The sequence below is a fragment of the Lytechinus pictus genome, chromosome 9 (genome assembly GCF_037042905.1).
Source record: "Lytechinus pictus isolate F3 Inbred chromosome 9, Lp3.0, whole genome shotgun sequence".
In the NCBI taxonomy this organism is placed as follows: Eukaryota; Metazoa; Echinodermata; class Echinoidea; order Temnopleuroida; family Toxopneustidae; genus Lytechinus; species Lytechinus pictus.
In genome coordinates this window covers 22,452,163-22,478,955 of record NC_087253.1, presented here as the reverse complement: position 1 = coordinate 22,478,955, position 26,793 = coordinate 22,452,163, and the positions used below count along the sequence as shown (strand labels likewise).

At 33.7% G+C, this 26,793-nt stretch overlaps 1 protein-coding gene across 4 annotated transcripts in view; it reads right to left on the bottom strand.

The window, feature by feature from the left end:
* Positions 1-26,793, bottom strand: part of LOC129268565 (fibrillin-2-like) — a 115,666-nt gene that overhangs the window by 54,615 nt on the left and 34,258 nt on the right. For all 4 annotated transcript variants that reach the window (XM_064104933.1, XM_064104934.1, XM_064104935.1 and 1 more), the window contains 18 exons: positions 25,265-25,348; positions 24,843-25,016; positions 24,319-24,492; positions 23,777-23,950; positions 21,895-21,978; positions 21,473-21,646; positions 20,981-21,154; positions 20,297-20,470; positions 19,772-19,945; positions 17,767-17,889; positions 15,662-15,784; positions 15,298-15,420; positions 12,851-12,973; positions 8,578-8,700; positions 7,845-7,967; positions 5,383-5,505; positions 2,546-2,668; positions 778-900 (listed from right to left, as the gene is read on the bottom strand). In XM_064104933.1, the coding sequence (XP_063961003.1) occupies positions 778-900; positions 2,546-2,668; positions 5,383-5,505; positions 7,845-7,967; positions 8,578-8,700; positions 12,851-12,973; positions 15,298-15,420; positions 15,662-15,784; positions 17,767-17,889; positions 19,772-19,945; positions 20,297-20,470; positions 20,981-21,154; positions 21,473-21,646; positions 21,895-21,978; positions 23,777-23,950; positions 24,319-24,492; positions 24,843-25,016; positions 25,265-25,348 (2,493 nt within the window). The remainder of the gene's footprint in view (positions 1-777; positions 901-2,545; positions 2,669-5,382; positions 5,506-7,844; positions 7,968-8,577; positions 8,701-12,850; positions 12,974-15,297; positions 15,421-15,661; positions 15,785-17,766; positions 17,890-19,771; positions 19,946-20,296; positions 20,471-20,980; positions 21,155-21,472; positions 21,647-21,894; positions 21,979-23,776; positions 23,951-24,318; positions 24,493-24,842; positions 25,017-25,264; positions 25,349-26,793) is intronic.

Below are 26,793 nucleotides of genomic sequence, written 5' to 3'. Positions count from 1 at the left end.
TAATTTCCGAGACGATAATTAGAATGATGTAGCTATAAAATTATTTTCCCAAAGTGAATATCATGAAAGAGAGCGTGTAAATTATTCACATGCCGATCGCCAAGAAAGTGACTGTTTGTGCTATCCACTAAAACCAAAAGATGATTAATTGTTTTATAATCTCTTATTTCCAAAGAGATTCAGATGTAGCTATATCTTCCCAAAGCGAATCTGAGGTTACATGAAAGATGGTACATCCATTGGCAAATAATTGAGGAGAAAGTGATAGATTGTCGTCACAACTAACAACAAAAAGGGATTATTTGTTTTATTTTCTCCGATATGAATAGGAAAGCAGCGTTGTGTTTGTGGGACATTGATTTGTTACATTCATTTTGAATACATTACTCTTACTGTAACAATTGAATGTTGGTTCCCGAGATGGTAGCAGCCATAAATGGCATTCAAAATATGTTTTTCTCGACGGGAAGGAATAGGGCGTTTGGTTTGGTCAGCATTTTCATGATAAAGCCAGGGGAAATGGTGTCAAACAGAATAACTTGTTATGGGAATTGACAAAAAGGAGACTTAATTATGTCGACCAAAGGGATTGTGTGAATTAGCTTCGAAGACAGACTAAGGTATAAGAATGTGTCTACGTCTATACCTTTACATAAAGGACTTACTTGATTTTTTCTTTATTTTCCATTTCAGATCAAACGTTGCTTTGTTAAGCGCTACATTTATATATGGCAAGTATAATTATTAATTAACATTGTAAATGAGAAGTATAATCACCATTGCAAGAAAATCCATTGCCAGTATATCCAGCTAGGCATACACACGTATAACTTCCTATGTTGTTCACACACTGGGCGTTTACATCACAGCCATGAATGCCCGATGTACATTCGTTGACATCTGATTGTAATAGTGATAATCATGATAATAATATTCATTATTGTTTGTCGTACTGTATTGCACCACTGGCACATAAAACATAATAAGTGAAATATATAATGATCATTATTATATCATCAATTTTCATAATCATTATCATTATCACCTGATATTTATTATCATGCCCAGTTTAATAAAATAATCAGAAAAGGCGTAAATATTATTTCAGAATACAAACGCAATAAAAAATAATCTATCCAACCCATAGTAATGCTGTAGAAGTAGGGTAATGATTAATAGTGTTATAATAACATTAATTTCATCATCATCAACGGTTAATATCACCTTTATCATAATAGCATATGACTTGAGTGATATGATTTCGAAAATACATTTCCTCATCAAAATAATATAACCCCAAGATTACGGGCTGTTTTGGACGGAGTGATACAAGAGTTATTAAGGTAGACGTGACATGAGTCAATTTTTCTATGCATAAACTTTGATCAAAGTATTATAGATTCTGATTTATCATCATTCAGTTTCAGGCAATTCGATACAAGCCATGTTTCAAGGTATTGAAGGCATGTTTCAAGTTGTGTGATAGCTGAGGTCAGTGACGACATTGAAGGTCGAAATGACAAATAGAGTTGTATGTCATCGACATAACAATGGGATTCATGCCATGTTTCCGAAATATCTTGCTGATTGGTTGCATAAAGAGGGAATAGAGCAGTGGACCTCCTACGGAGCCCTGGGGTACATCGATAGTAGTTAATTCTGGGATAGAACTACCGATTCTTACATATTGAGATCGTTCTGATAGATAGGATATGAAACAAGGAAGTGAAGTCCCCTTGATACCGAATGAGTTCAACCTTTCAATTAGGATAGTGTTTGTCAAATGCTAAACTCCTATCGATAATAATAAGAGCCGTAATGTTACCATTATCCATTTCTCGAAAGAAAGCATATAACAAATAACAAAGTTATTGAATTTTAAAGTTTAGCAATAGTTTGTGAAAAACAGTCGTCATGAATATTCATTAGGTGGGCTGATGATGTCACATCCCCACTTGTTATTTTGTATTTTATTATATGAAATTAGGTTTATTGATTTTTTTTCATCCAAGAACTAGAAAAAATTGGATTGACAACTGATTTAGTGCATTAGATATTTATAGCTGCAACTTATTTCATTAAAAGGGAGACACATTATTCATACAAGTATGAAATAATCATGAAAATATTATGATTTTGAGGAATAACATAAGAAAACGGAAAGTGGGGATGTGACATCATTAGCCCACCTAATAAATATTCATGACGACTGTTTTCACAAAATATTGCTTATTTTTAAACTTCAATAACTTTGTTATTTGTTATCCGATTTTGATGAAATTTTCGGCATAGTGCTTAGTGAATTCTACTCCATGCATTAGGATATAAATATTTTCAGCACGGACCATCCCTTTAACTAAAGTGGCTACCCTGGGTAAATTGAACCTTATTTATTATTATCATCATTATTGTTATTATCATTATTATGCTTACTATTATTTAGATGACTATTGATATTATTTTTTTTTTACATAATCAAGGCTACCATTAGCTATCATGTTAAGGGCACATTATTTGGGAAGAAATACAACAGAATCGTTCTTACCAACGCAGGTAAATCCATTGCCAGTATATCCAGCTAGGCATACACACGTATAACTTCCAATGTTATTCACACACTGGGCGTTTACATCACAGCCATGGGTGCCCGATGTACATTCGTTGATATCTGATTGTATTAGTGATAATCATGATAATATTCATCAATAAAACATAATCAGTGAAATATATATTGATCATTATTATACCATCAATATTCATAATCAACATTATTATCTCCTGATATTTATTATCATGCCCAGTTGAATTAAATAATCAGAAAAGGCATGAATATTATTTTAGAATGCAAACGCATTAAATAAAAATCTATCCAACCAATAGTAATGCTATAGGAGTATGGTAAATATTAATACTGTTATAATAAAATTAATTTCATCATCATCAACGGTTAATTAATATCACCTTTATCATTATTAGCATTCAATTACCACAATAATGATGATGATGATGATGATAATACTAATACTAATAATAATAATAATAATAATAATAATAATAATAATAATAATAATTAGAATTATAATAATAATAATAATAATAATAATAATAATAATACTAATAATAATAATAATAATAATAATAATGATGGCTACCTATATAGCGCACATTCGCTTCAAGAGAAAAGTAAACACACACACACAAACCAAAAAGAATATATATTTTTTATTTCTCCTGAATAAACACACTATTAAATCGTTAATGGAAGAACAATTAAGTTTTGAGTTAGGATTTGAAAGTTTTTGTTAACATGGTTAATGAAATTTGGGGTGATTGGATTGGCAATTGATTTCCTATAAGCTTTTGTCCCCCATTCGTGTTTTGTTCTCGGTGTATAGAGAAATGGGACATTGCGTGATGAGCGGGGACTAAGTGAAGGCTGGTATTTTGAGATAAAGCTTCGATGTATGTGGGGGGGGGGTAAACTGAATAATGTAGTAGTAAAAAATGTTTGAAGGGGATTATTTTATCAACATGCAGCCAGTGCATGGCAAGGACTGAAGCTTTCGATGTTTCATAAATTAAAATGAAAAGGAGCCGTCTCTCTTGTCTCTAGTACCTATATCAGCCCCAATTCAGTTGACTATATTGTGATTTTGAACCTTGTTTTCAAAAGTGATTGTGAACGTACACAAAAGGGATAAATGGAGGAAATTAACCCCGCGCAAAGCGCGGAAGCTAAAGTGTTTTATCAATTTTTTGGAAAGGAAAAGGGTTCCGAAAAAAGGGTATTCTCAAAGTTAATTGAATACTTCCTTTGGAAAGATCAGATTTGGTTACCAACAATTTAGCGACAGTGCATATCTTAAACTCGCAAAACAGAGGAGAAGGATATATTATGCCGGGAGGAAGATATTCCTCCCCGCGCAGAGCAATGAAACTCTGAAATTTCAAAGGGCGGACGTTTCGTCAAATGCAGATATCTCTAATACCCCCATCTAATTCAATTGTTTTTCCTCTAAGATTATTGAACTTCATTTCAAGGAAAATAGTGCGCAAAGAGTTGAAACTTCTGTGATTTATTGAAATTATATAAAACAGGATGATGTATAATTATCCTGATGCGCTTCATTTTTAATGATAAAGAAATTTAAGTGTCATTCAAAATTTCAAACTTAGTGCGCAAAACAGGACAGGAGATTAATGTGTAGGGAAACGACATGAAGTTTAGTAGAATTTGATAAAAAATATTGTACTCTTTTTATTTAATACAACACAAATATTTTATACCTTCCTCTTTTTAAATTAGGAACCTGTTTGCCCCAAATTATGGTTATTTAGTATTGAGCTGAAAAGCGGGATAAGTTGCCTATATGGAGGTGACGGCAGAAATTGATATAAAGATTTTACCCGCCCGGAGCCGACCCGACCAGAAGTTGCGCGACCAATTAAAAAAAAAGATAACTTCATATACTTCGGACTATCCTTACTCTAATTTCATGCCCTAATGTATATATTTGAACTTTAACTGGCAAGAAACACGTATAGCGGAAGCAAAATCCTTGTATATAAATTTAAAGCAAGAGTGAAGGAGTTTCTTTTTCAGAAAAAAAAAAAAGAAAAAAGAAAAACCCACAAAGCTACCTTTTTTCTCTTTTCTTCCTTCGCTTTTCGTTTTCTCCTCTCTTTTTCCCCCTTTTTTTTTTTGGGGGGGGGGGCGACCGCCCCCACCGCCCCCCTGGCTACGCGCCTGGTCATGAATATTCATTTGGTGGGCTGATGATGTCACATACCCACTTGTTCTTTTGTATTTTATTATATGAAATTAGGTTTATTGATTTTTTTTTCCCTCCAAGAACTAGAAAAATTGGATTGACAACTGATTTAGTGCATTAGATATTTATAGCTGCAACTTATTTCATTAAAAGGAAGACATATTATTCATACAAGTATGAAGTAATCATGAAAATATTATGATTTTATGGAATAAAATGAGAAAACGGAAAGTGGGGATGAGACATCATTAGCCCACCTAATAAATATTCATGACGACTGTTTTCACAAAATATTGCTTATTTTTAAACTTCAATAACTTTGTTATTTGTTATCCGATTTTGATGAAATTTTCGGCATAGTGCTTAGTGAATTCTACTCTATGCATTAGGATATAAATATTTTCAGCACGGACCATCCCTTTAACTGAAGTGGCTCCCCTGGGTAAATTGAACCTTATTTATCATTATCATTATTATTGTTATTATCATTATTATTATTACTATTATTTAGATGACTATTGATATTCTTTTGTTACATTATCAAGGCTACCATTAGCTATCATGTTAAGGGCACATTATTTGGGAAGAAATACAACAGAATCGTTCTTACCAGCGCAGGCAAATCCATTGCCAGTATAACCAGCTGGGCATACACACGTATAACTTCCAATGTTGTTTACACACTGGCCGTTTACATCACAGCCATGGGTGCCCGATGTACATTCGTTGATATCTGATTGTATTAGTGATAATCATGATAATATTTATTAATAACACATAATCAGTGAAATATATATTGATCATTATTATACCATCAATTTTCATAATCAACATTATTATCTCCTGATATTTATTATCATGCCCAGTTGAATAAAATAATCGGAGAGGCGTAAATATTATTTTAGAATGCAAACACGATTAATAAAAAATCTATCCAACCCATAGTAATGCTGTAGGAATATGGTAATTATTAATACTGTTATAATAACATTAATTTCATCATCATCAACGGTTAATATCACCTTTATCATTCTTAGCATTCATTTACCATTTATAATAATAATAATATTATAAATAATAATGGTGATGATGATGATAATAATAATAATGATAATAATGGTAATGATGGCTACCCATATAGCGCATATGCGCTTCAAGAGGAAAATAAACACACACACACAAACCAAAAAGAATATAATTTTTATTTATCCTGAATAAACACACTAGGACTGGAGGATTGGCGAGATGGAATAATATTTTTTAGTGTAGGTTAGGAGACTGGCAGCAGAGTTTTGTACACGTTGAAGTTTTGTCAAATCTTTTTGTGAGAGGTTGCAGAACAATGAGTTTGAGAAATCTAAACGGGGGGACATTAAAGCATGGATAAGGATCTCGGCTGCCGGTTTAGTCAGTGACTTTCTGATGAAATTCAAATTACGTAATTGATATCTGATATGCTGTTTGACTTGAGCGATATGATTTCGAAAAGACATTTCCTGATCAAATATAACCCAAAGATTGCGGGCTGTTTTGGACGAAGTGATGCAAAAGTTACCAAGATAGACGTGACATTAGTCAATTTTTCTAAGCATAAACTTTGATCAAAGTACTAAAAATTCTGATTCATCATCATGCAGTTTCAGGCAATTAGATACAAGCCATGTTACAAGGTATTGAAGGCATGTTTTAAGTTTTATGATAGCTGAGGCCAGTGACGACATTGAAGGTCGAAATGACAAATAGAGTTGTATGTCATCGGCATAACAATGGGATTTATGCCATGTTTCCGAAATATCTTGCTGATTGGTTGCATATAGAGGGAATAGAGCAGTGGACCTCCTACGGAGCCCTGGGGTACGTCAATAGTAGTTAATTTTGAGATAGAACTACCGATTCTTACATATTGAGATCGTTCTGATAGATAGGATATGAACCAAGGAAGTGAAGTCCCCTTGATACCGAATGAGTTCAGCCTTTCAATTAGGATAGTGTTTGTCAAATGCTAAACTCCTATCGAGCATAATAAGAGCCGTAATGTTACAATTATCCATTTCTCGAAAGATAGCATAAGTTAAGTTGATTATGTTTCTACACTATGACCAGGCTTGAACTCGGATAGACATGAATAAAAAAAAATCATTATCTTGTAAATATGATGCTACATGTAACTCTGAGAAAACAACTTTCTCCAGCAGTTTACCTAAAAAGGACAAGTTTGATACTTGGCGGTAATTTTTTAGACACTCTTGATTTAAGCCTGATTTGTTCATTATGTTATGCAGGTCTCAAAGGTAGAGCAGTTTCTTAAAGGGATGGTCCGAGCTGAAAATATTTATAGCTAAATATATACAGTAGAATTCAATGAGCAAATTGCCAAAAATTTATCAAAATCGGATAACAAATAGCAAAGTTATTGAATTTTAAAGTTTAGCAATAGTTTGTGAAAACAGTCGTCATGAATATTCATTAGGTGGGCTGATGATGTCACATCCCCACTTGTTCTTTTGTATTTCATTATATGAAATTAGGTTTATTGATTTGTTTTCCTCCAAGAACTAAAAAAATTTGATAGACAACTGATTTAGTGCATTAGATATTTATAGCTGCAACTTATTTCATTAAAAGGGAGACATATTATTCATACAAGTATGAAATAATCATGAAAATATTATGATTTTATGTAATAACATAAGAAAATGGAAAGTGGGGATGTGACATCATTTGCCCACCTAATAAATATTCATGACGACTGTTTTCACAAAATATTGCTTATTTTTAAACTTCAATAACTTCGTTATTTGTCATCCGATTTTGATGAAATTTTCGGCATTTTGCTTAGTGAATTCTACTTTATGCATTAGGATATAAATAATTCCAGCCCGGACCATCCCTTTAACAGTTTAACTGAAGTGGCTACCCTGGGTAAATTTAACCTTATTTATTATTATCATTATTATTATTACTATTATTTAGATGAGTATTGATATTATTTTTTTTTTACATTATCAAGGCTACCATTAACTATCATGTTATTAAGGGCATATTATCTGGGAAGAATAGAATCGTTCTTACCAACGCAGGAAAATCCATTGCCAGTATATCCAGCTAGGCATACACACGTATAATTTCCTATGTTGTTCACACATGTGGCATTTACATCACAGCCATGGACGCCCGATGTACATTCGTTGATATCTGATATTAGTGATAATCATGATAATAATATTTACTAATAAAACATAATCAGTGAAATATATATCGATCATTACTATATCATCAATTTTCATAATTATCATTATTATCTCCTGATATTTATTATCATGCCCAGTTGAATAAAATAATCAGGAAAGGCGTAAATATTATTTTAGAATGCAAACGCAATTAAAAGAAAATCTATCCAACCCATTTGGAAAGAAATACAATAGAATCGTTCTTAATTACCAACGCAGGAAAATCCAATGTAAGTATATCCAGCTGGGCATACACACGTATAACTTCCTATGCTGTTCACACAAGTGGCATTTACATTACAGCTATGGGTGCCCGATTAACATTCGTTGATATCTGATTGTATTAGTGATTATGGTTTGTCATATATAGTAAATATATGAATAAATATATATTCATCATTATGATATCATCAATTTTCATATTCATAATTATTATCACCTGATATTTATTATCATGCCCAGTTGAATAAAATAATCAGAAAAGGCGTAAATAATTATTATTTTAGAATGCAAACGCAATCAAAAGAAAATCTATCCAACCCATTTGGAAAGAAATACAATAGAATCGTTCTTACCAACGCAGTCAAATCCAATGTAAGTATATCCTGCTAGGCATACGCACGTATAACTTCCTATGGTGTTCACACAAGTGGCATTTACATTACAGCTATCGATGCCCGATATACATTCGTTGATATCTGATTGTATTAGTGAAAATCATTTATGGTTTGTCATATATAGTAAATGTATTAATAAATATAAATTCATCATTATGATATCATCAATTTTCATACTCATAATTATTATCACCTGATATTTATTATCATGCCCAGTTGAATAAAATAATAAGGCGTGAACATATTATTATAGAGTGCAAACGCAATAAAAAAATATATATATAACCCATAGTAATGCTGTAGGAGTATGTTAAATATTAATACTGTTATATAATTAATTTCATCATCATCAACGGTTAATATTACCTTTATCATTATTAGCATTCAATTACCACAATAATGATGATGATGATAATAATAATAATAATGATAACATTGATAATAATAATAATAATGATGGCTACCTATATAGCGCACATGCGCTTCAAGAGAAAGTAACCACACACACACAAACCAAAAAAGAATATAATTTTCATTTCTCCTGAATAAACACACTATTAAATCGTTAATGGACGAACAATTAGGTTTTGAGTTAAGATCTGAAAATTTATGTTAACATGGTAAATGAAATTTAAAGTAATTGGATAGGCAATTGATTCCATAAAAGCTTTGGTCCCCCATTCGTGTTTTGTTCTCGGTGTATGGAGCAATAGAGCGTTGTATGGTGAGCGGGGACTACGTGAAGGCTGTTATTTTGAGATAGAGCGGCGAGGTATGTGGGGGGGGGGGATAAACTGAATAATGTAGTAGTAAAACATTTTTGAAGGGGATTCTTTTATCAACATGCAGCCAGTGCAAGGCAAGGACTGGAGGATTGGCGAGATGGAATCATACTTTTTGGTGTAGGTTAGGAGACGGGCAGCAGAGTTTTGTACACGTTGAAGTTTTGTCAAATGTTTTTTGTGAGAGGTTGCAGAACAATGAGTTTGAGAAATCTAAACGGGAGGACATTAAAGCATGGATAAGGATCTCGGCTGCCGGTTTAGTCGGTGACTTTCTGATGAAATTCAAATTACGTAATTGATATCTGATATTCTGTTTGACTTGAGTGATATGATTTCGAAAAGACATTTCCTGATCAAATATAACCCAAAGATTACGGGCTATTTTGGACGGAGTGATACAAGAGTTTAATACCAAGATAGACGTGACATTAGTCAACTTTTTAAAGCATAAACTTTGATCAAAGTATTAAAAATTCTGATTCATCATCATGCAGTTTCAGGCAATTAGATACAAGCCATGTTACAATGTATTGGAGGCATGTTTTAAGTTTTATGATAGCTGAGGTCAGTGACGACATTGAAGGTCGAAATGACAAATAGAGTTGTATGTCATCGGCATAACACTGGGATTTATGCCATGTTTCCGAATATCTTGCTGATTGGTTGCATATAGAGGGAATAGAGCAGTGGACCTCCTACGGAGCCCTGGGGTACATCAATAGCAGTTAATTTTGAGATAGAACTACCGATTCTTACATATTGAGATTGTTCTGATGGATAGGATATGAACCAAGGAAGTGAAGTCCCCTTAAAACCGAATGAGTTCAGCCTTTCAATTAGGATAGTGTTTGTCAAATGCTAAACTCCTATCGAGCATAATAAGAGCCGTAGTGTTACCATTATCCATTTCTCGAAAAATAGCATATGTTAAGTTGATTATGTTTCTACACTATGACCAGGCTTGAAGTCAGATTGACATGAATAAATAAATTAATTATCTTGTAAATATGATGTTAACTCTGAGAAAACAACTTTCACCAGCAGTTTACCTAAAAAGGACAAGTTTGATATTTGGCAGTAATTTTTTAGACACTCTTGATTTAAGCCTGATTTGTTCATTATGTTATGCAGGTCTCACTGGTAAAGCAGTTGCTTAAAGGGATGGTCCGGGCTGGAAATATTTATAGCTAAATAAATAGAGTAGAATTCAATGAGGAAATTGCTAAAAATTTCATCAAAATCGGATAACAAATAACAAAGTTATTGAATTTTAAAGTTTAGCAATAGTTTGTGAAAACAGTCGTCATGAATATTCATTAGGTGGGCTGATGATGTCACATACCCACTTTTTTTTTGTATTTTATTATATGAAATTAGGTTTATTGTTTTTTTTCCTCAAAGAACTAGACAAATTGGATTGACAACTGTTTTAGTGCATTAGATATTTATAGCTGCAACTTATTTCATTATAAGGAAGACATGTTATTCATACAAGTATGAAATAATCATGAAAATATTATGATTTTATGTAATAACATAAGAAAACGGAAAGTGGGGATGTGACATCATTAGCCCACCTAATGAATATTCATGACGACTGTTTTCACAAAATATTGCTTATTTTTAAACTTCAATGACTTTGTTATTTGTTATCCGATTTTGATGAAATTTTCGGCATTTTGCTTTGTGAATTCTACTCTATGCATTAGGATATAAATATTTTCAGCCCGGACCATCCTTTTAACTGAAGTGGCTACCCTTGGTAAATTGAACCTTATTTTTTGTTATCATTAGGTGATCTGTCTGTTGACAGATCACCTCTTGTGTTTCTACGAATTTTCTTTTTTATTTATTTATTCTTTTTATTTATTTTTCTTTTTCCACCCTTTTCTTGTTCCACCAAAATCAGAAAAACTGTTCTATCAATTTTCATCAAATTATTATCAATTATGCACAGTTATAATGCGATGTGTACGAAACAAGTTCAACGTCAAATGGTCATCGTGACGTCATCTACGCGCCATTTTGTAAAATCACATTATCAACAATATCTTCATCATCAATCATAAAAAATGAACAATATTAACATAAAAATAACTTCAGATCATGGGTCAACTGTCCATGTCATCAAAGGTCATGAACACGTCACGACGCGCATGTACGCGCGTGTCAAAATTTTAAAATGCTCAAAATCACTTTTTGATCAAAGTAGAGTACGAATCAGGTCATTTGAAGCATTTCAAGAATTTGCGCGCTCACACGTTTTCGCGCGCGTTCACGCGCGTAGCGTCGTTACGCAATGTAGAATCTCACTTTCTTTTACGTTAATGCATTTGTTATTAAATTTCTAATAATTTGATACCTTGATCAACCTTCTACGACCAGTAGTAAAGGAATTAGCTTCCATCAAAGTTTGAATCACGCGCGCACGCGCGCGTTCAGAATAGACCAAATATGTGCAAAAACATGCCTTTACAAAATTCCATATAACTCTTCAGATAGTCCGTTGGCCCCTACATTTTCTTTTATATTCGGATAGAGTATGAATTATAGATGTGATTTTATGTCACATTTGGCCCTAAATTTTATCATGACGTCATCAAAATGGCGTCGGAACTAAAATTTTCCATTTTTGTTTTATGACGTTTTAATAATTTTGCAAATATGACTATAACTCCGTAATTCTTGATCATTTTTCGCCCAGATTTCGACATATTGTATCTGGACTTATACTCTTAATAAATATTGCATAACATTTTCACTTATATTAATTATTCATCCTCAAAACTGAGAATTCATAGAGGCATATCACAATACCAATTTTCACTGTCATAAGTCAATTTAAGATAATATTCTTTCTTTGAACTATGAGAGTACGGGACGCTGTGTAGTCTAACGGATAGCACACCTGCCTTGCAATGCAAAGGTCCTTGGTTCGAAACTCACTTGACAATGTTTTTTTTTTGCTCATGTATTTGTGTGTAACGTCTATTAAATACTGATTTTTCTCAAAATTTGATTCTACATTCATGGATTTCGGCAACATTATTTTAACTATTTCGTGTAGTCACTTGCGAAAGTGCATTTGGCACTCTCTAATACAACAAGATTGTTTACACAACGTAATATTTTGTCTTTCAGCTGCTGTATTTAATATGTTCTTTTGTTAATAAAAGTCTGTTTTTAATGATGATGATTATATTGATCTGCATTGCCATGGTTATAATGATCAAATATTAGATCGTGATCATGAGAATGACAGACAGATCACCTAATTCGTCCTCAAGACGAATTAAAATTCTAGTTATTATTGTTATTATCATTATTATTATTACTATTATTTAGATGACTATTGATATTCTTTTTCTAAATAATCGAGGCTACCATTAGCTATCATGTTAAGGGCACATTTTATTTGGGAAGAAATACAACAGAATCGTTCTTACCAGCGCAGGCAAATCCATTGCCAGTATATCCAGCTGGGCATACACACGTATAACTTCCAATGTTGTTTACACACTGGGCGTTTACATCACAGCCATGGGTGCCCGATGTACATTCGTTGATATCTGATTGTATTAGGGATAATCATGATAATATTCATTAATAAAACATAATCAGTGAAATACATATTGATCATTATTATACCATCAATTTTCATAATCAACATTATTATCTCCTGATATTTATTATCATGCCCAGTTGAATAAAATAATCAGAAAGGCGTAAATATTATTTTAGAATGCAAACGCAATTAATAGAAAATATATCGATCCCATAGTAATGCTGTAGGAATATGGTAATTATTAATGCTGTTATAATAACATTAATATCATCATCATCAATGGTTAATGTCACCTTTATCATTATTAGCATTCATTTACCAGTTATAATAATAATAATATTATTAATAATAATAATGATGATGATGATGATAATAATAATAATGATAATACTGGTGATGGTGGCTACCTATATTATGCGCTTTAAGAGGAAAATAAATACACACACACAAACCAAAAAGAATATAATTTTTATTTATGCTGAATAAACACACTAGGACTGGAGGATTGGCGAGATGGAATCATACTTTTTAGTGTAGGTTAGGAGACGGGCAGCAGAGTTTTGTACACGTTGAAGTTTTGTCAAATCTTTTTGTGAGAGGTTGCAGAACAATGAGTTTGAGAAATCTAAACGGGAGGACATTAAAGCATGGAAAAGGATCTCGGCTGCCGGTTTAGTCGGTGACTTTCTGATGAAATTCAAATTACGTAATTGATATCTGATATTCTGTTTGACTTGAGTGATATAATTTCGAAAAGACATTTCCTGATCAAATATAACCCCGAGATTGCGGGCTGTTTTGGAAGGAGTGATACAAGAGTTACCAAGATAGACGTGACATTAGTCAATTTTTCTAAGCATAAACTTTGATCAAAGTATTAAGAATTATGATTCATCATCATGCAGTTTCAGGCAATTAGATACAAGCCATGTTACAAGATATTGGAGGCATGTTTCGGGTTATGTGATAGCTGAGGCCAGTGACGACATTGAAGGTCTAAATGACAAATAGAGTTGTATGTCATCGGCATAACAACGGGATTTATGCCATGTTTCCGAAATATCTTGCTGATTGGTTGCATATAGAGGGAATAGAGCAGTGGACCTCCTACGGAGCCCTGGGGTACATTAATATCAGTTAATTTTGAGATAGAACTACCGATTATTACATATTGAGATTGTTCTGATGGATAGGATATGAACCAAGGAAGTGAAGTCCCCTTGATACCGAATGAGTTCAGCCTTTCAATTAGGATAGTGTTTGTCAAATGCTAAACTCCTATCGAGCATAATAAGAGCCGTAATGTTACCATTATCCATTTCTCGAAAGATAGCATATGTTAAGTTGATTATGTTTCTACACTATGACCAGGCTTGAACTCGGATTGACATGAATAAAAAAATTCATTATCTTGTAAATATGATGTTAACTCTGAGAAAACAACTCTCTCCAGCAGCTTACCTAAAAAGGACAAGTTTGATATTTGGCGGTAATTTTTTTGACACTCTTGATTTAAGCCTGATTTGTTCATTATGTTATGCAGGTCTCACTGGTAGAGCAGTTGCTTAAAGGGATGGTCCGGGCTGGAAATATTTATAGCTAAATAAATAGAGTAGAATTCAATGAGCAAATTGCCAAAAATGTCATCAAAATCGGATAACAAATAACAAAGTTATTGAATTTTAAAGTTTAGCAATAGTTTGTGAAAACAGTCGTCATGAATATTCATTAGGTGGGCTGATGATGTCACATACCCACTTGTTCTTTTGTATTTCATTATATGAAATTAGGTTTATTGTTTTTTTTCCTCCAAGAACTAGAACAATTGGATTGACAACTGATTTAGTGCATTAGATATTTATAGCTGCAACTTATTTCATTAAAAGGGAGACATATTATTCATACAAGTATAAAATAATTATGAAAATATTATGATTTTATGAAATAACATAAGAAAACGGAAAGTGGGGATGTGACATCATTAGCCCACCTAATAACTATTCATGACTACTGTTTTCGAAAAATATTGCTTATTTTTAAACATCAATAACTTTGTTATTTATTATCCGATTTTAATGAAATTTTCGGCATTTTGCTTTGTGAATTTTACTCTATGCATTAGGATATAAATAATTCCAGCCGGGACCATCCCTTTAACAGTTTAACTGAAGTGGCTACCCTGGGTAAATTGAACCTTATTTATTATTATCATTATCATTATTACTATCATTTAGATGACTATTGATATAATTTTTTTTACATTATCAAGGCTACCATTAACTATCTTGTTAAGGGCATATTATCTGGGAAGAATAGAATCGTTCTTACCAACGCAGGAAAATCCATTGCCAGTATATCCAGCTAGGCATACACACGTATAATTTCCTATGCTGTTCACACAAGTGGCATTTACATCACAGCCATGGACGCCCGATGTACATTCGTTGATATCTGATATTAGTGATAATTATGATAATAATATTTACTAATAAAACATAATCAGTGAAATATATATTGGTCATTATTATATCATCAATTTTCATAATCATCATTATTATCTTCTGATATTTATTATCATGTCCAGTTGAATAAAATAATCAGAAAAGGCGTAAATATTATTTTAGAATGCAAACGCAATTAAAAGAAAATCTATCCAACCCATTTGGGAAGAATACAATAAAATCGTTCTTACCAACGCAGGCAAATCCAATGTAACTATATCCAGCTGGGCAAACACACGTATAACTTCCTATGCTGTTCACACAAGTGGCATTTACATTACAGCTATCGATGCCCGATATACATTCGTTGATATCTGATTGTATTAGTGAAAATCATTTATGGTTTGTCATATATAGTAAATGTATTAATAAATATAAATTCATCATTATGATATCATCAATTTTCATAATCATAATTATTATCACCTGATATTTATTATCATGCCCAGTTGAATAAAATAATAAGGCGTGAACATATTATTATAGAATGCAAACGCAATTAAAAAATATATATATAACCCATAGTAATGCTGTAGGAGTATGTTAAATATTAATACTGTTATATAATTAATTTCATCATCATCAACGGTTAATATTACCTTTATCATTATTAGCATTCAATTACCACAATAATGATGATGATGATAATAATAATAATAATGATAACATTGATAATAATAATAATAATGATGGCTACCTATATAGCGCACATGCGCTTCAAGAGAAAGTAACCACACACACACAAACCAAAAAAGAATATAATTTTCATTTCTCCTGAATAAACACACTATTAAATCGTTAATGGACGAACAATTAGGTTTTGAGTTAAGATCTGAAAATTTATGTTAACATGGTAAATGAAATTTAAAGTAATTGGATAGGCAATTGATTCCATAAAAGCTTTGGTCCCCCATTCGTGTTTTGTTCTCGGTGTATGGAGCAATAGAGCGTTGTATGGTGAGCGGGGACTACGTGAAGGCTGGTATTTTGAGATAGAGCGGCGAGGTATGTGGGGGGGGGGATAAACTGAATAATGTAGTAGTAAAACATTTTTGAAGGGGATTCTTTTATCAACATGCAGCCAGTGCAAGGCAAGGACTGGAGGATTGGCGAGATGGAATCATACTTTTTGGTGTAGGTTAGGAGACGGGCAGCAGAGTTTTGTACACGTTGAAGTTTTGTCAAATGTTTTTTGTGAGAGGTTGCAGAACAATGAGTTTGAGAAATCTAAACGGGAGGACATCAAAGCATGGATAAGGATCTCGGCTGCCGGTTTAGTCGGTGACTTTCTGATGAAATTCAAATTACGTAATTGATATCTGATATTCTGTTTGACTTGAGTGATATGATTTCGAAAAGACATTTCCTGATCAAATATAACCCCGAGATTACGGGCTATTTTGGACGGAGTGATACAAGAGTTTAATACCAAGATAGACGTGACATTAGTCAACTTTTTAAAGCATAAACTTTGATCAAAGTATTAAAAATTCTGATTCATCATCATGCAGTTTCAGGCAATTAGATACAAGCCATGTTACAATGTATTGGAGGCATGTTTTAAGTTTTATGATAGCTGAGGTCAGTGACGACATTGAAGGTCGAAATGACAAATAGAGTTGTATGTCATCGGCATAACACTGGGATTTATGCCATGTTTCCGAATATCTTGCTGATTGGTTGCATATAGAGGGAATAGAGCAGTGGACCTCCTACGGAGCCCTGGGGTACATCAATAGCAGTTAATTTTGAGATAGAACTACAGATTCTTACATATTGAGATTGTTCTGATGGATAGGATATGAACCAAGGAAGTGAAGTCCCCTTGATACCGAATGAGTTCAGCCTTTCAATTATGATAGTGTTTGTCAAATGCTAAACTCCTATCGAGCATAATAAGAGCCGTAGTGTTACCATTATCCATTTCTCGAAAAATAGCATATGTTAAGTTGATTATGTTTCTACACTATGGTAGCAGGCGTACATGACATTCAAAATATATTTTTGTCGATGGAAAAGGGAGAGGGCGTTTGGTTGGGTCAGCATTTTCATGATAAAGGGGAAAAGGTGTCAAACAAAAGAACTTGTTACGGGAATTGACATAGAGGAGACTTAAGAGGGATTGTGTGAATGAACTTCGAAGACAGACTATATGAATGTGTGTCCGTCTATACCTTTACATGAGGGACTTTCTTGATTTTCTTCTTGATTTTCCATTTCAGATCAAACGTTGCTTTGTTAAGCGCTATATATGGCAAGTATAATTATTAACATTGTAAATGAGAAATATAATCACCATTGCAAGAAAATCCATCGCCTTCATATCCATCTTGGCATTCACAGGTATAACTTCCTATGCTGTTCACACACCGGGCGTTTACATCACAGCCATCGATGCCCGATGTACATTCGTTGATATCTGAATTTCATTGTGATAATGTATGATAATAATTGTCATGATTTAGTTTCAGTTGTTGGTCATAGTACCACTAGCACATAAAACATAATCAGTGGAATATATATATTGATCATTTTTACATCATCAAATTTCGTCATTATCTGTTATGTATTAATGTCCAGTTTAATATATCGTTATAGAAATTGCATAGTATAAATGCACAATTATTATTATTATCATCATCATTAGCAGTAGTTGTATAGTAGTAGTACATGTAGTAGTAGTAGTAGTAGTAGTAGTAGTAGTAATAGTACATGTATTATTATTATTGTTACGATACTGCAACAAATAACAATGAAATTTTAGTTTTAAATTTGATTTCCTTTTCTTTTATTACAGGAAAAAGATCATTCATACACTAAACAAAACAAAAATAATATTGATCGTACAGTACATCTCTTGAAGTGTCAGTTCTGGTGGGAAAGATAACTGAGCTGTAAGACACTAGAGTTGTAGAATGAGAAAATTGAGTAAGAGAGTAGATGAGAGAGCTGTAGTGGGAGTGGTTAAAGTGTGAGAGCTGCAGAGAGGGAAAAGTTGATCGAGAGAGCAGTTGGGGGAATGGTGAAGAGAGAGTTATGTAAGAGGGAAGTATATTGAAAAGCCGAAGAACTTGAATTTGGAATCAGGATAGACACAATAATTAGTTCCGTTTTATACAATATTACAGTAGGATTAATTTGGCGCATTGCACCCAAAGTGATAGGACTGATTTGGGGAAGGGTTTTCTTGCCATGTCGTGTTTGATCCGAGAAGGATAAAAAGGGCATGTGTTAAGTCAGGTGGGGTAGTTCTTTTTGTTCACGATTTGTAGGCCATGTTGGTTTAGTTTTACCACAATGTCAGTCGTCCAGTCCAGGGTGCGATATTATTATACTATACCTGCTCATTGATTTGATACTGATTTGAAATAAACATTATGTACAACTTTACTTCATCTCTTCGGACTTGTTACTTCATCACGCTGTCTTTCTTTGTACATGTACGTGGGCAGCACAAGACGGCGGGCAGCCACCGGTCGTCTTGCAAAGCTGTGCCGCTACACTTATATAAACTGTTATACATTGTAACTTCTGTGAGAACGGATCTGCTTGCGGTGTACTAATTCCAGTGATGAGGGGGACTTGTTTAGCAAATCGTGGTGTTCAAGATAGATTTTTAGTCAGTCTTCATTTTGAAGTGATCGAGAGAACGTCACAACTTGTGCTACATTTCTATCAGTCATGCTAACCTTGGTGAAATAATGTCGTTAAAACTGAACTACTTGGTACACTGTTACAAAAGGTAACATTTGGTTTTGTAACGGAGTAAATTCAACTGCCCGCCATAACAGAGTACATCAGTGAAGTCCTTGTCGAAAATTAGTGAATAAAAACAGCCCTTTCGTTCTGGACAAACGACATATATGCAATATTTTCGTCAGCTCGAACTTGGGACGAAACTACTGTACCAGATCATGAGTTTTCGACAAACCACTCACAGCCATTCATTGTCATTTGACGGGCATTTTCAATACATTAACTGTATTCTTGAATCAGTGGTGCATTGCAGAGCAAAAGTCCCTGACAACAAGGAGAAGGAAAATATATCAGTAACAAGTGTATTTACCAGAAAATTTGTTCCGCTGGCTTAATCCCTCATTGCACATACATGTATAACTCCTCAAATTGAAACCCCCACCCAGGTAAGTAGGTGTAAAGACAGCTAATACAATCACAACCCCATAAAGACAAATTGGCACATTCAAATAAGCTAAACAGTTTGCAAATCTACATTTTCCGAACAAGAAATGTATAATTTTTTTTTTATTTGGCAGCTTTATTAAAAAATGAAAGTATCTTACCATTACAGACAGGAAGAGGTGTAGAAAGGGTCCCGTTATCACACATGAGCTCTGTTAGATTGCCCATACCGGTAGAGTAGCCCATGTTACAGGCTATAACGATACTTGCATCATGGTCCAAAGAATCAGCCGTTGTTTGATTTGAGAAAGGAATTGCATCTACGTCACAGTTTTCTATAAGAGGGAAAAAAAAGGATACCTCGGTAACAATATTACCAACAAAAATTACATACTGATTATTTAATCAATTAGAGCCCCCCAAATAACTTGCCCTTGGAATATTTGTAAAGAAAAAAATTTTAACATACTAGAAATATTTGTGACAGTGAAATGCCTAAAAATAGCAAACATCTTTTAGAAATTAATCCTTAAAATGAGTAAAGTAAAAAAATACTCTGTTCTCAATTTCACAACCCTATTGAGTCAAAATGGCACATTAAAAAAAGCCAGTTTGAAAATCTATATTGTCTGAATAAATCAATTCTTATGAATAGGCAGATTTATCCAAGATTAATAGGATCTTACCATAACAGACAGGAACAGGTGCAGAAAGTGACCCGTTATCACACATGAGCTCTGTTAGAATACCCATACTGGTAGAGTAGCCAATGTTACAGGCTATAACGATACTTGCATCATGGTCCAAAGAATCAGCCGTTGTTTGATTTGAGAAAGGAATTGCATCTACGTCACAGTTTTCTATAAGAGGGAACAAAAGGATACCTCGGTAACAATATTACCAACACAAAATACATACTTATTATTAAATGAATTAGAGCCCCCCAAAATCTTGCCCTTGGAATATTTGTAAAGAAAAAAATTTAAACATACTAGAAATTTTTATGACAGTAAAATGCCTAAAATAGCAAGCATCTTTTAGAAATTAATCCTTACAATAAGTAAAGTAAAAAAAATACTGAGTCCTTAGTTTCACAACCCCATTAAGTCAAAATGGCACATTAAAAAAAACCAGTTTGAAAATCTAGATTGTCTTAATAATCTAATTATTTTGAATTGCCAGATTTATCCAAGATTAAGAGGATCTTACCATAACAGACAGGAACAGGTGCGAAAGTGCTAAGTTTTTAATTTCAAAACCCCATTGAGTCAAAATGGCACATTAAAAAAAGCCAGTTTGAAAATCTAGATTGTCTGAATAAATTAATTATTTTGAATTGCCAAATTTATCCAAGATTAATAGGATCTTACCATAACAGACAGGAACAGGTGCAGAAAGGGTCCCGTTATCACACATGAGCTCTGTTAGAATACCCATACCAGTAGAGAAGCCAATGTTACAGGCTATAAGAATACTTTCATCATGGTCCAAAGAATCAGCCGTTGTTTGATTTGAGAAAAGAATTGCATCTACGTCACAGTTTTCTATAAGAGGGGAAAAAGAGGATACCTCGGTAACAATATTACCAACACAAATAACATACTTATTAGTTTATCAATTAGAGCCCCCCAAAAAAATTGCCTTTGGAATATTATTTATGACAGTAAAATGACTAAAAATAGCAAGCATCTTTTAGAAATTAATCCTTAAAATGAGTAAAGTAAGAAAATACTCAGTTTTTAATTTCACAACCCAATGAGTCAAAATGGCACATGAAAAAAAGCCAGTTTGAAAATCTAGATTGTCTGAATAAATCAATTATTTTGAATTGGCAGATTTATCCAAGATTAATAGGATCTTACCATAACAGACAGGAACAGGTGCAGAAAGGGTCCCATTATCACACATGAGCTCTGTTAGAATACCCATACCGGTAGAGTAGCCAATGTTACAGGCTATAACGATACTTGCATCATGGTCGAAAGAATCAGCCGTTGTTTGATTTGAGAAAGGAATTGCATCAACGTCACAGTTTTCTTTAAAAGGGAAAAAAAGGATACCTCGGTAACAATATTACCAACAAAAATAACATACTTATTATTTAATCAATTAGAGCCCCCCAAAAAACTTGCCTTTGAAATATTTGTAAAGGAAGAAATTATATTTAACTTAATCACACCCCCAAAACCTGTGGAATTTCCACGGGCTCTGCTAGTATACATAATACATGTACATGTAAAGATAGATGGATGAAAGAAAGAGAAAAGGAAAAACATTAACTCACCTGTGGTTGTAACTGGTGTAGTTCCTTCTCTTGTTGTGTCAGGTGGTGTGGTTTCGTCAGTCGTAGGATCAGTTGTTGTAGTTTCTACAGTTGTTGTATAAGATGGTAATCAGTGAAATATACATATTGATGATAATTAAGTCATAAATTTTCATCATTACTATTATTATCATCTGATATGTATTCTACTGCCCAGTTGAATATAATAATCAGAAAAGTTAATATTCTTGTAGAATGCAAACGCCCTTAAAATAACCACCAACCCAACCCATAGCATATAGAAATGTACAATTATTACTGTTAATATTAGAAGTGGTCAGTGTTGTGGGTCTCAAGGCCGTAAAATTGTCCTTGGCCTCTTCCTTGGACGCAGTCCTCGGGTGAAGGGTGGTTGAGGCCGGGTCTCGGCTGGGAGAATTCTAGGGTATGTAAATCCGGAGTGCAAATGCTGAATGTTGTCAGTTTCTCTAAAATATTATTGAAACTCATAAAGAGAAAGAGAGTGGATTCTCGAGTAAGCCCATCTATCTATATGAGTACGCCCTTCTTTCTTACTTTCATCTGTCTTTCTATGTTTTTCTTGATGTCAAACCGAATTGATGCAGCGCAGCCGCACTGCATGTATGCTGCACTAACAATGATGACGTGACAGAGTCTCGACTTTGCAATGCTACGATATGCTAGGACTGTATAACAAGTGGAACACCTCTGGCTGTCTCGCCTGCATAACGCAATTCAATATAGCAGCAGTGCTGACTTTGAAAACAGCTATTCAATAATTATTCACAAAAAAAACACACATATGATAATAACATACTATGTCCATTGACCCAACATGACCTTGTACTATGATCATGTGAACTAAGACGTGTGCAAAAACAATCATTCATACTTGATTACCCTGATATGTTTCATGACCTACATGTGTAGATTAAAAAACTTTCTAAGTTCTGATGCCAATTCAACAAATACCCCCAACACAGCCAAAGTTCATTGTCCCCAGATGAACTTTAATCTTGGTCATGTAACCTGAAAAACACACAAGATATTCAGGGATATATGGTTACTCTTACATGTATGTCCAAGTTTTATGAACTAGATTTATAAAATTTTAAAGTTATGATGACAATTCCACAAATACCCCCAACATTATCAAAGTTTGTTGACCCTAAATGACCCTTGACCTTGGTCATGTGACCTGAAACTCAGGCAGGATGTTTGGTAATACTTGATTAACCTTATGTCTAAGTTTCATGAACTAGATCTATAAACTTTGAAATTAATGAAGACAATCCACAAATACTCCCAACATGGTCAAAGTTTGTTGACCCTAAGTGACCTTTGACATCAGTAATGCGACCCAAAACTCAAGCAGGATCTTCAGTAATACTTGATTACTCTCATAGACACGTTTCATAAACTTGGCCCATATACTTTCGAAGTTATGATGAAATTTCAAAAACTTGCCCTTAAGTTAAGATTTTGATGTTGATTCCCCCAACATGGTGTAAGTTCATTGACCCTAAATAAACTTTGACCTTGGTCATGTGATCTGAAACTCAAGCAGGATGTTCGATAATACTTGATTAACCTTATGTCGAAGTTCCATGAACTAGGTCCATATACTTTTTAAGTTATGCTGTCATTTCAAAAACTAAACCTATGGTCAAGATTTGATGTTGACGCCGCTGCCGTTGGAAAAGCGGCGCCTAAAGTCTCACTCTGCCAAGCAGGTGACACAAAAATTATGACTTTTTAAATTCACAACCTCATGAAGACAAAGTGGCACATTTAAAAAAGCCAAACAGTTTTCAAATCTACATTTTCCGAAAAAAACAATTATTTGACTTGGCAGCTTTATTCAAGATTGAAAGGATCTTACCATAACAGACAGGAAGAGGTGTAGAAAGGGTCCCGTTATCACACATGAGCTCTGTTAGATTGCCCATACCGGTAGAGTAGCCACTGTTACAGGCTATAACGATACTTGCATCATGGTCCAAAGAAGCAGCCATTGTTTGATCGGAGAAAGGAATTGCATCTACGTCACAGTTTTCTATAAAAGGAAAAAAAGTATACCTCGGTAACAATATTACCAACAAAAATTACATACTTATTATTCAATCAATTAGAGCCCCCCCCCCAAAAAAAAAAAAAAAAAAAAACCTGCCTTTGGAATATTTGTAAAGAAAAAAAATTGTAAGATACTAGAATTATTTATAACAGTAAAATGCCTAAAAAGAGAAAGCCTCTTTTAGAAATTAATCCTTACAATGAGTAAAGTAAAAAATAATAAGTTCTTAATTTCACAGCCCCATTAAGTCAAAATGGCCAATTAAAAAAAGCCAGTTTGAAAATCTATATTTTCTGAATAAATCAATTCTTTTGATGTGGCAGATTTATCCAAGATTAAAAAGATCTTACCATAACAGACAGGAACAGGTGCAGAAAGGGTCCCGTTATCACACAAGAGCTCTGTTAGAATGCCCATACCGGTAGAATAGCCCATGTTACAGGCTATAACGATACTTGCATCATGGTCCAAAGAATCAGCCGTTGTTTGATTTGAGAAAGGAATTGCATCTACGTCACAGTTTTCTATAAAAGGGGAAAAAAAGGATATCTTGGTAAAAATATTACCAACAAAAATAACATACTTATTATTCAATCAATTAGAGCCCCCCAAAAAACTTGCCTTTGGAATATTTGTAAATAAAAAAAATTGTAACATACTAGAAATATTCATGACATAAAATGCCTAAAAATAGCAAGCATCTCTTACAAATTAATCCTTACAATGGGTAAAGAAAAAAATACTCAGTACTTAATTTCACAACCCCATTGAGTCAAAATGGCACATTAAAAAAAGCCAGTTTGAAAATCTAGAATGTCTGAATAAATCAATTCTTTTGAATAGGCAGATTTATCCAAGATTAATAGGATCTTACCATAACAGACAGGAACAGGTGCAGAAAGGGTCCCGTTATCACACATGAGCTCTGTTAGAATACCCATACCGGTAGAGTAGCCAATGTTACAGGCTATAACGATACTTGCATCATTTTCCAAAGAATCAGCCGTTGTTTGATTTGAGAAAGGAATTGCATCTACGTCACAGTTTTCTATAAAAGGGAAAAAAAGGATACCTCGGTAACAATATTACCAACAAAAATAACATACTTATTATTTAATCAATTAGAGCCCCCCAAAAAACTTGCCTTTGAAATATTTGTAAAGGAAAAAATTCTATTTAACTTAATCACACCCCCAAAACCTGTGGAATTTCCACGGGCTCTGCTAGTATACATAATACATGTACATGTAAAGATAGATGGATGAAAGAAAGAGAAAAGGAAAAACATTAACTCACCTGTGGTTGTAACTGGTGTAGTTCCTTCTGTTGTTGTGTCAGGTGGTGTGGTTTCTTCAGTCGTAGGATCAGTTGTTGTAGTTTCTACAGTTGTTGTATAAGATGGTAATCAGTGAAATATACATATTGATGATAATTAAGTCATAAATTTACATCATTACTATTATTATCATCTGATATGTATTCTACTGCCCAGTTGAATATAATAATCAGAAAAGTTAATATTCTTGTAGAATGCAAACGCCCTTAAAATAACCACCAACCCAACCCATAGCATATAGAAATGTACAATTATTACTGTTAATATTAAAAGTGGTCAGTGTTGTGGGTCTCAAGGCCGTAAAATTGTCCTCGGCCTCTTCCTTGGACGCAGTCCTCGGGTCAAGGGTGGTTGAGGCCGGGTCTCGGCTGGGAGAATTCTAGGGTATGTAAATCCGGAGTGCAAATGCTGAATGTTGTCAGTTTCTCTAAAATATTATTGAAACTAATAAAGAGAAAGAGAGTGGATTCTCGAGTAAGCCCATCTATCTATATGAGTATGCCCTTCTTTCTTACTTTCATCTGTCTTTCTATGTTTTTCTTGATGTCAAACCGAATTGATGCAGCGCAGCCGCACTGCATGTATGCTGCACTAACAATGATGACGTGACGGAGTCTCGACTTTGCAATGCTACGATATGCTAGGACTGTATAACAAGTGGAACACCTCTGGCTGTCTCGCCTGCATAACGCAATTCAATATAGCAGCAGTGCTGACTTTGAAAACAGCTATTCAATAATTATTCACAAAAAAAACACACATATGATAATAACATACTATGTCCATTGACCCAACATGACCTTGTACTATGATCATGTGAACTAAGACGTGTGCAAAAACAATCATTCATACTTGATTACCCTGATATGTTTCATGACCTACATGTGTAGATTAAAAAACTTTCTAAGTTCTGATGCCAATTCAACAAATACCCCCAACACAGCCAAAGTTCATTGTCCCCAGATGAACTTTAATCTTGGTCATGTAACCTGAAAAACACACAAGATATTCAGGGATATATGGTTACTCTTACATGTATGTCCAAGTTTTATGAACTAGATTTATAAAATTTTAAAGTTATGATGACAATTCCACAAATACCCCCAACATTATCAAAGTTTGTTGACCCTAAATGACCCTTGACCTTGGTCATGTGACCTGAAACTCAGGCAGGATGTTTGGTAATACTTGATTAACCTTATGTCTAAGTTTCATGAACTAGATCTATAAACTTTGAAATTAATGAAGACAATCCACAAATACTCCCAACATGGTCAAAGTTTGTTGACCCTAAGTGACCTTTGACATCAGTAATGCGACCCAAAACTCAAGCAGGATCTTCAGTAATACTTGATTACTCTCATAGACACGTTTCATAAACTTGGCCCATATACTTTCGAAGTTATGATGAAATTTCAAAAACTTGCCCTTAAGTTAAGATTTTGATGTTGATTCCCCCAACATGGTGTAAGTTCATTGACCCTAAATA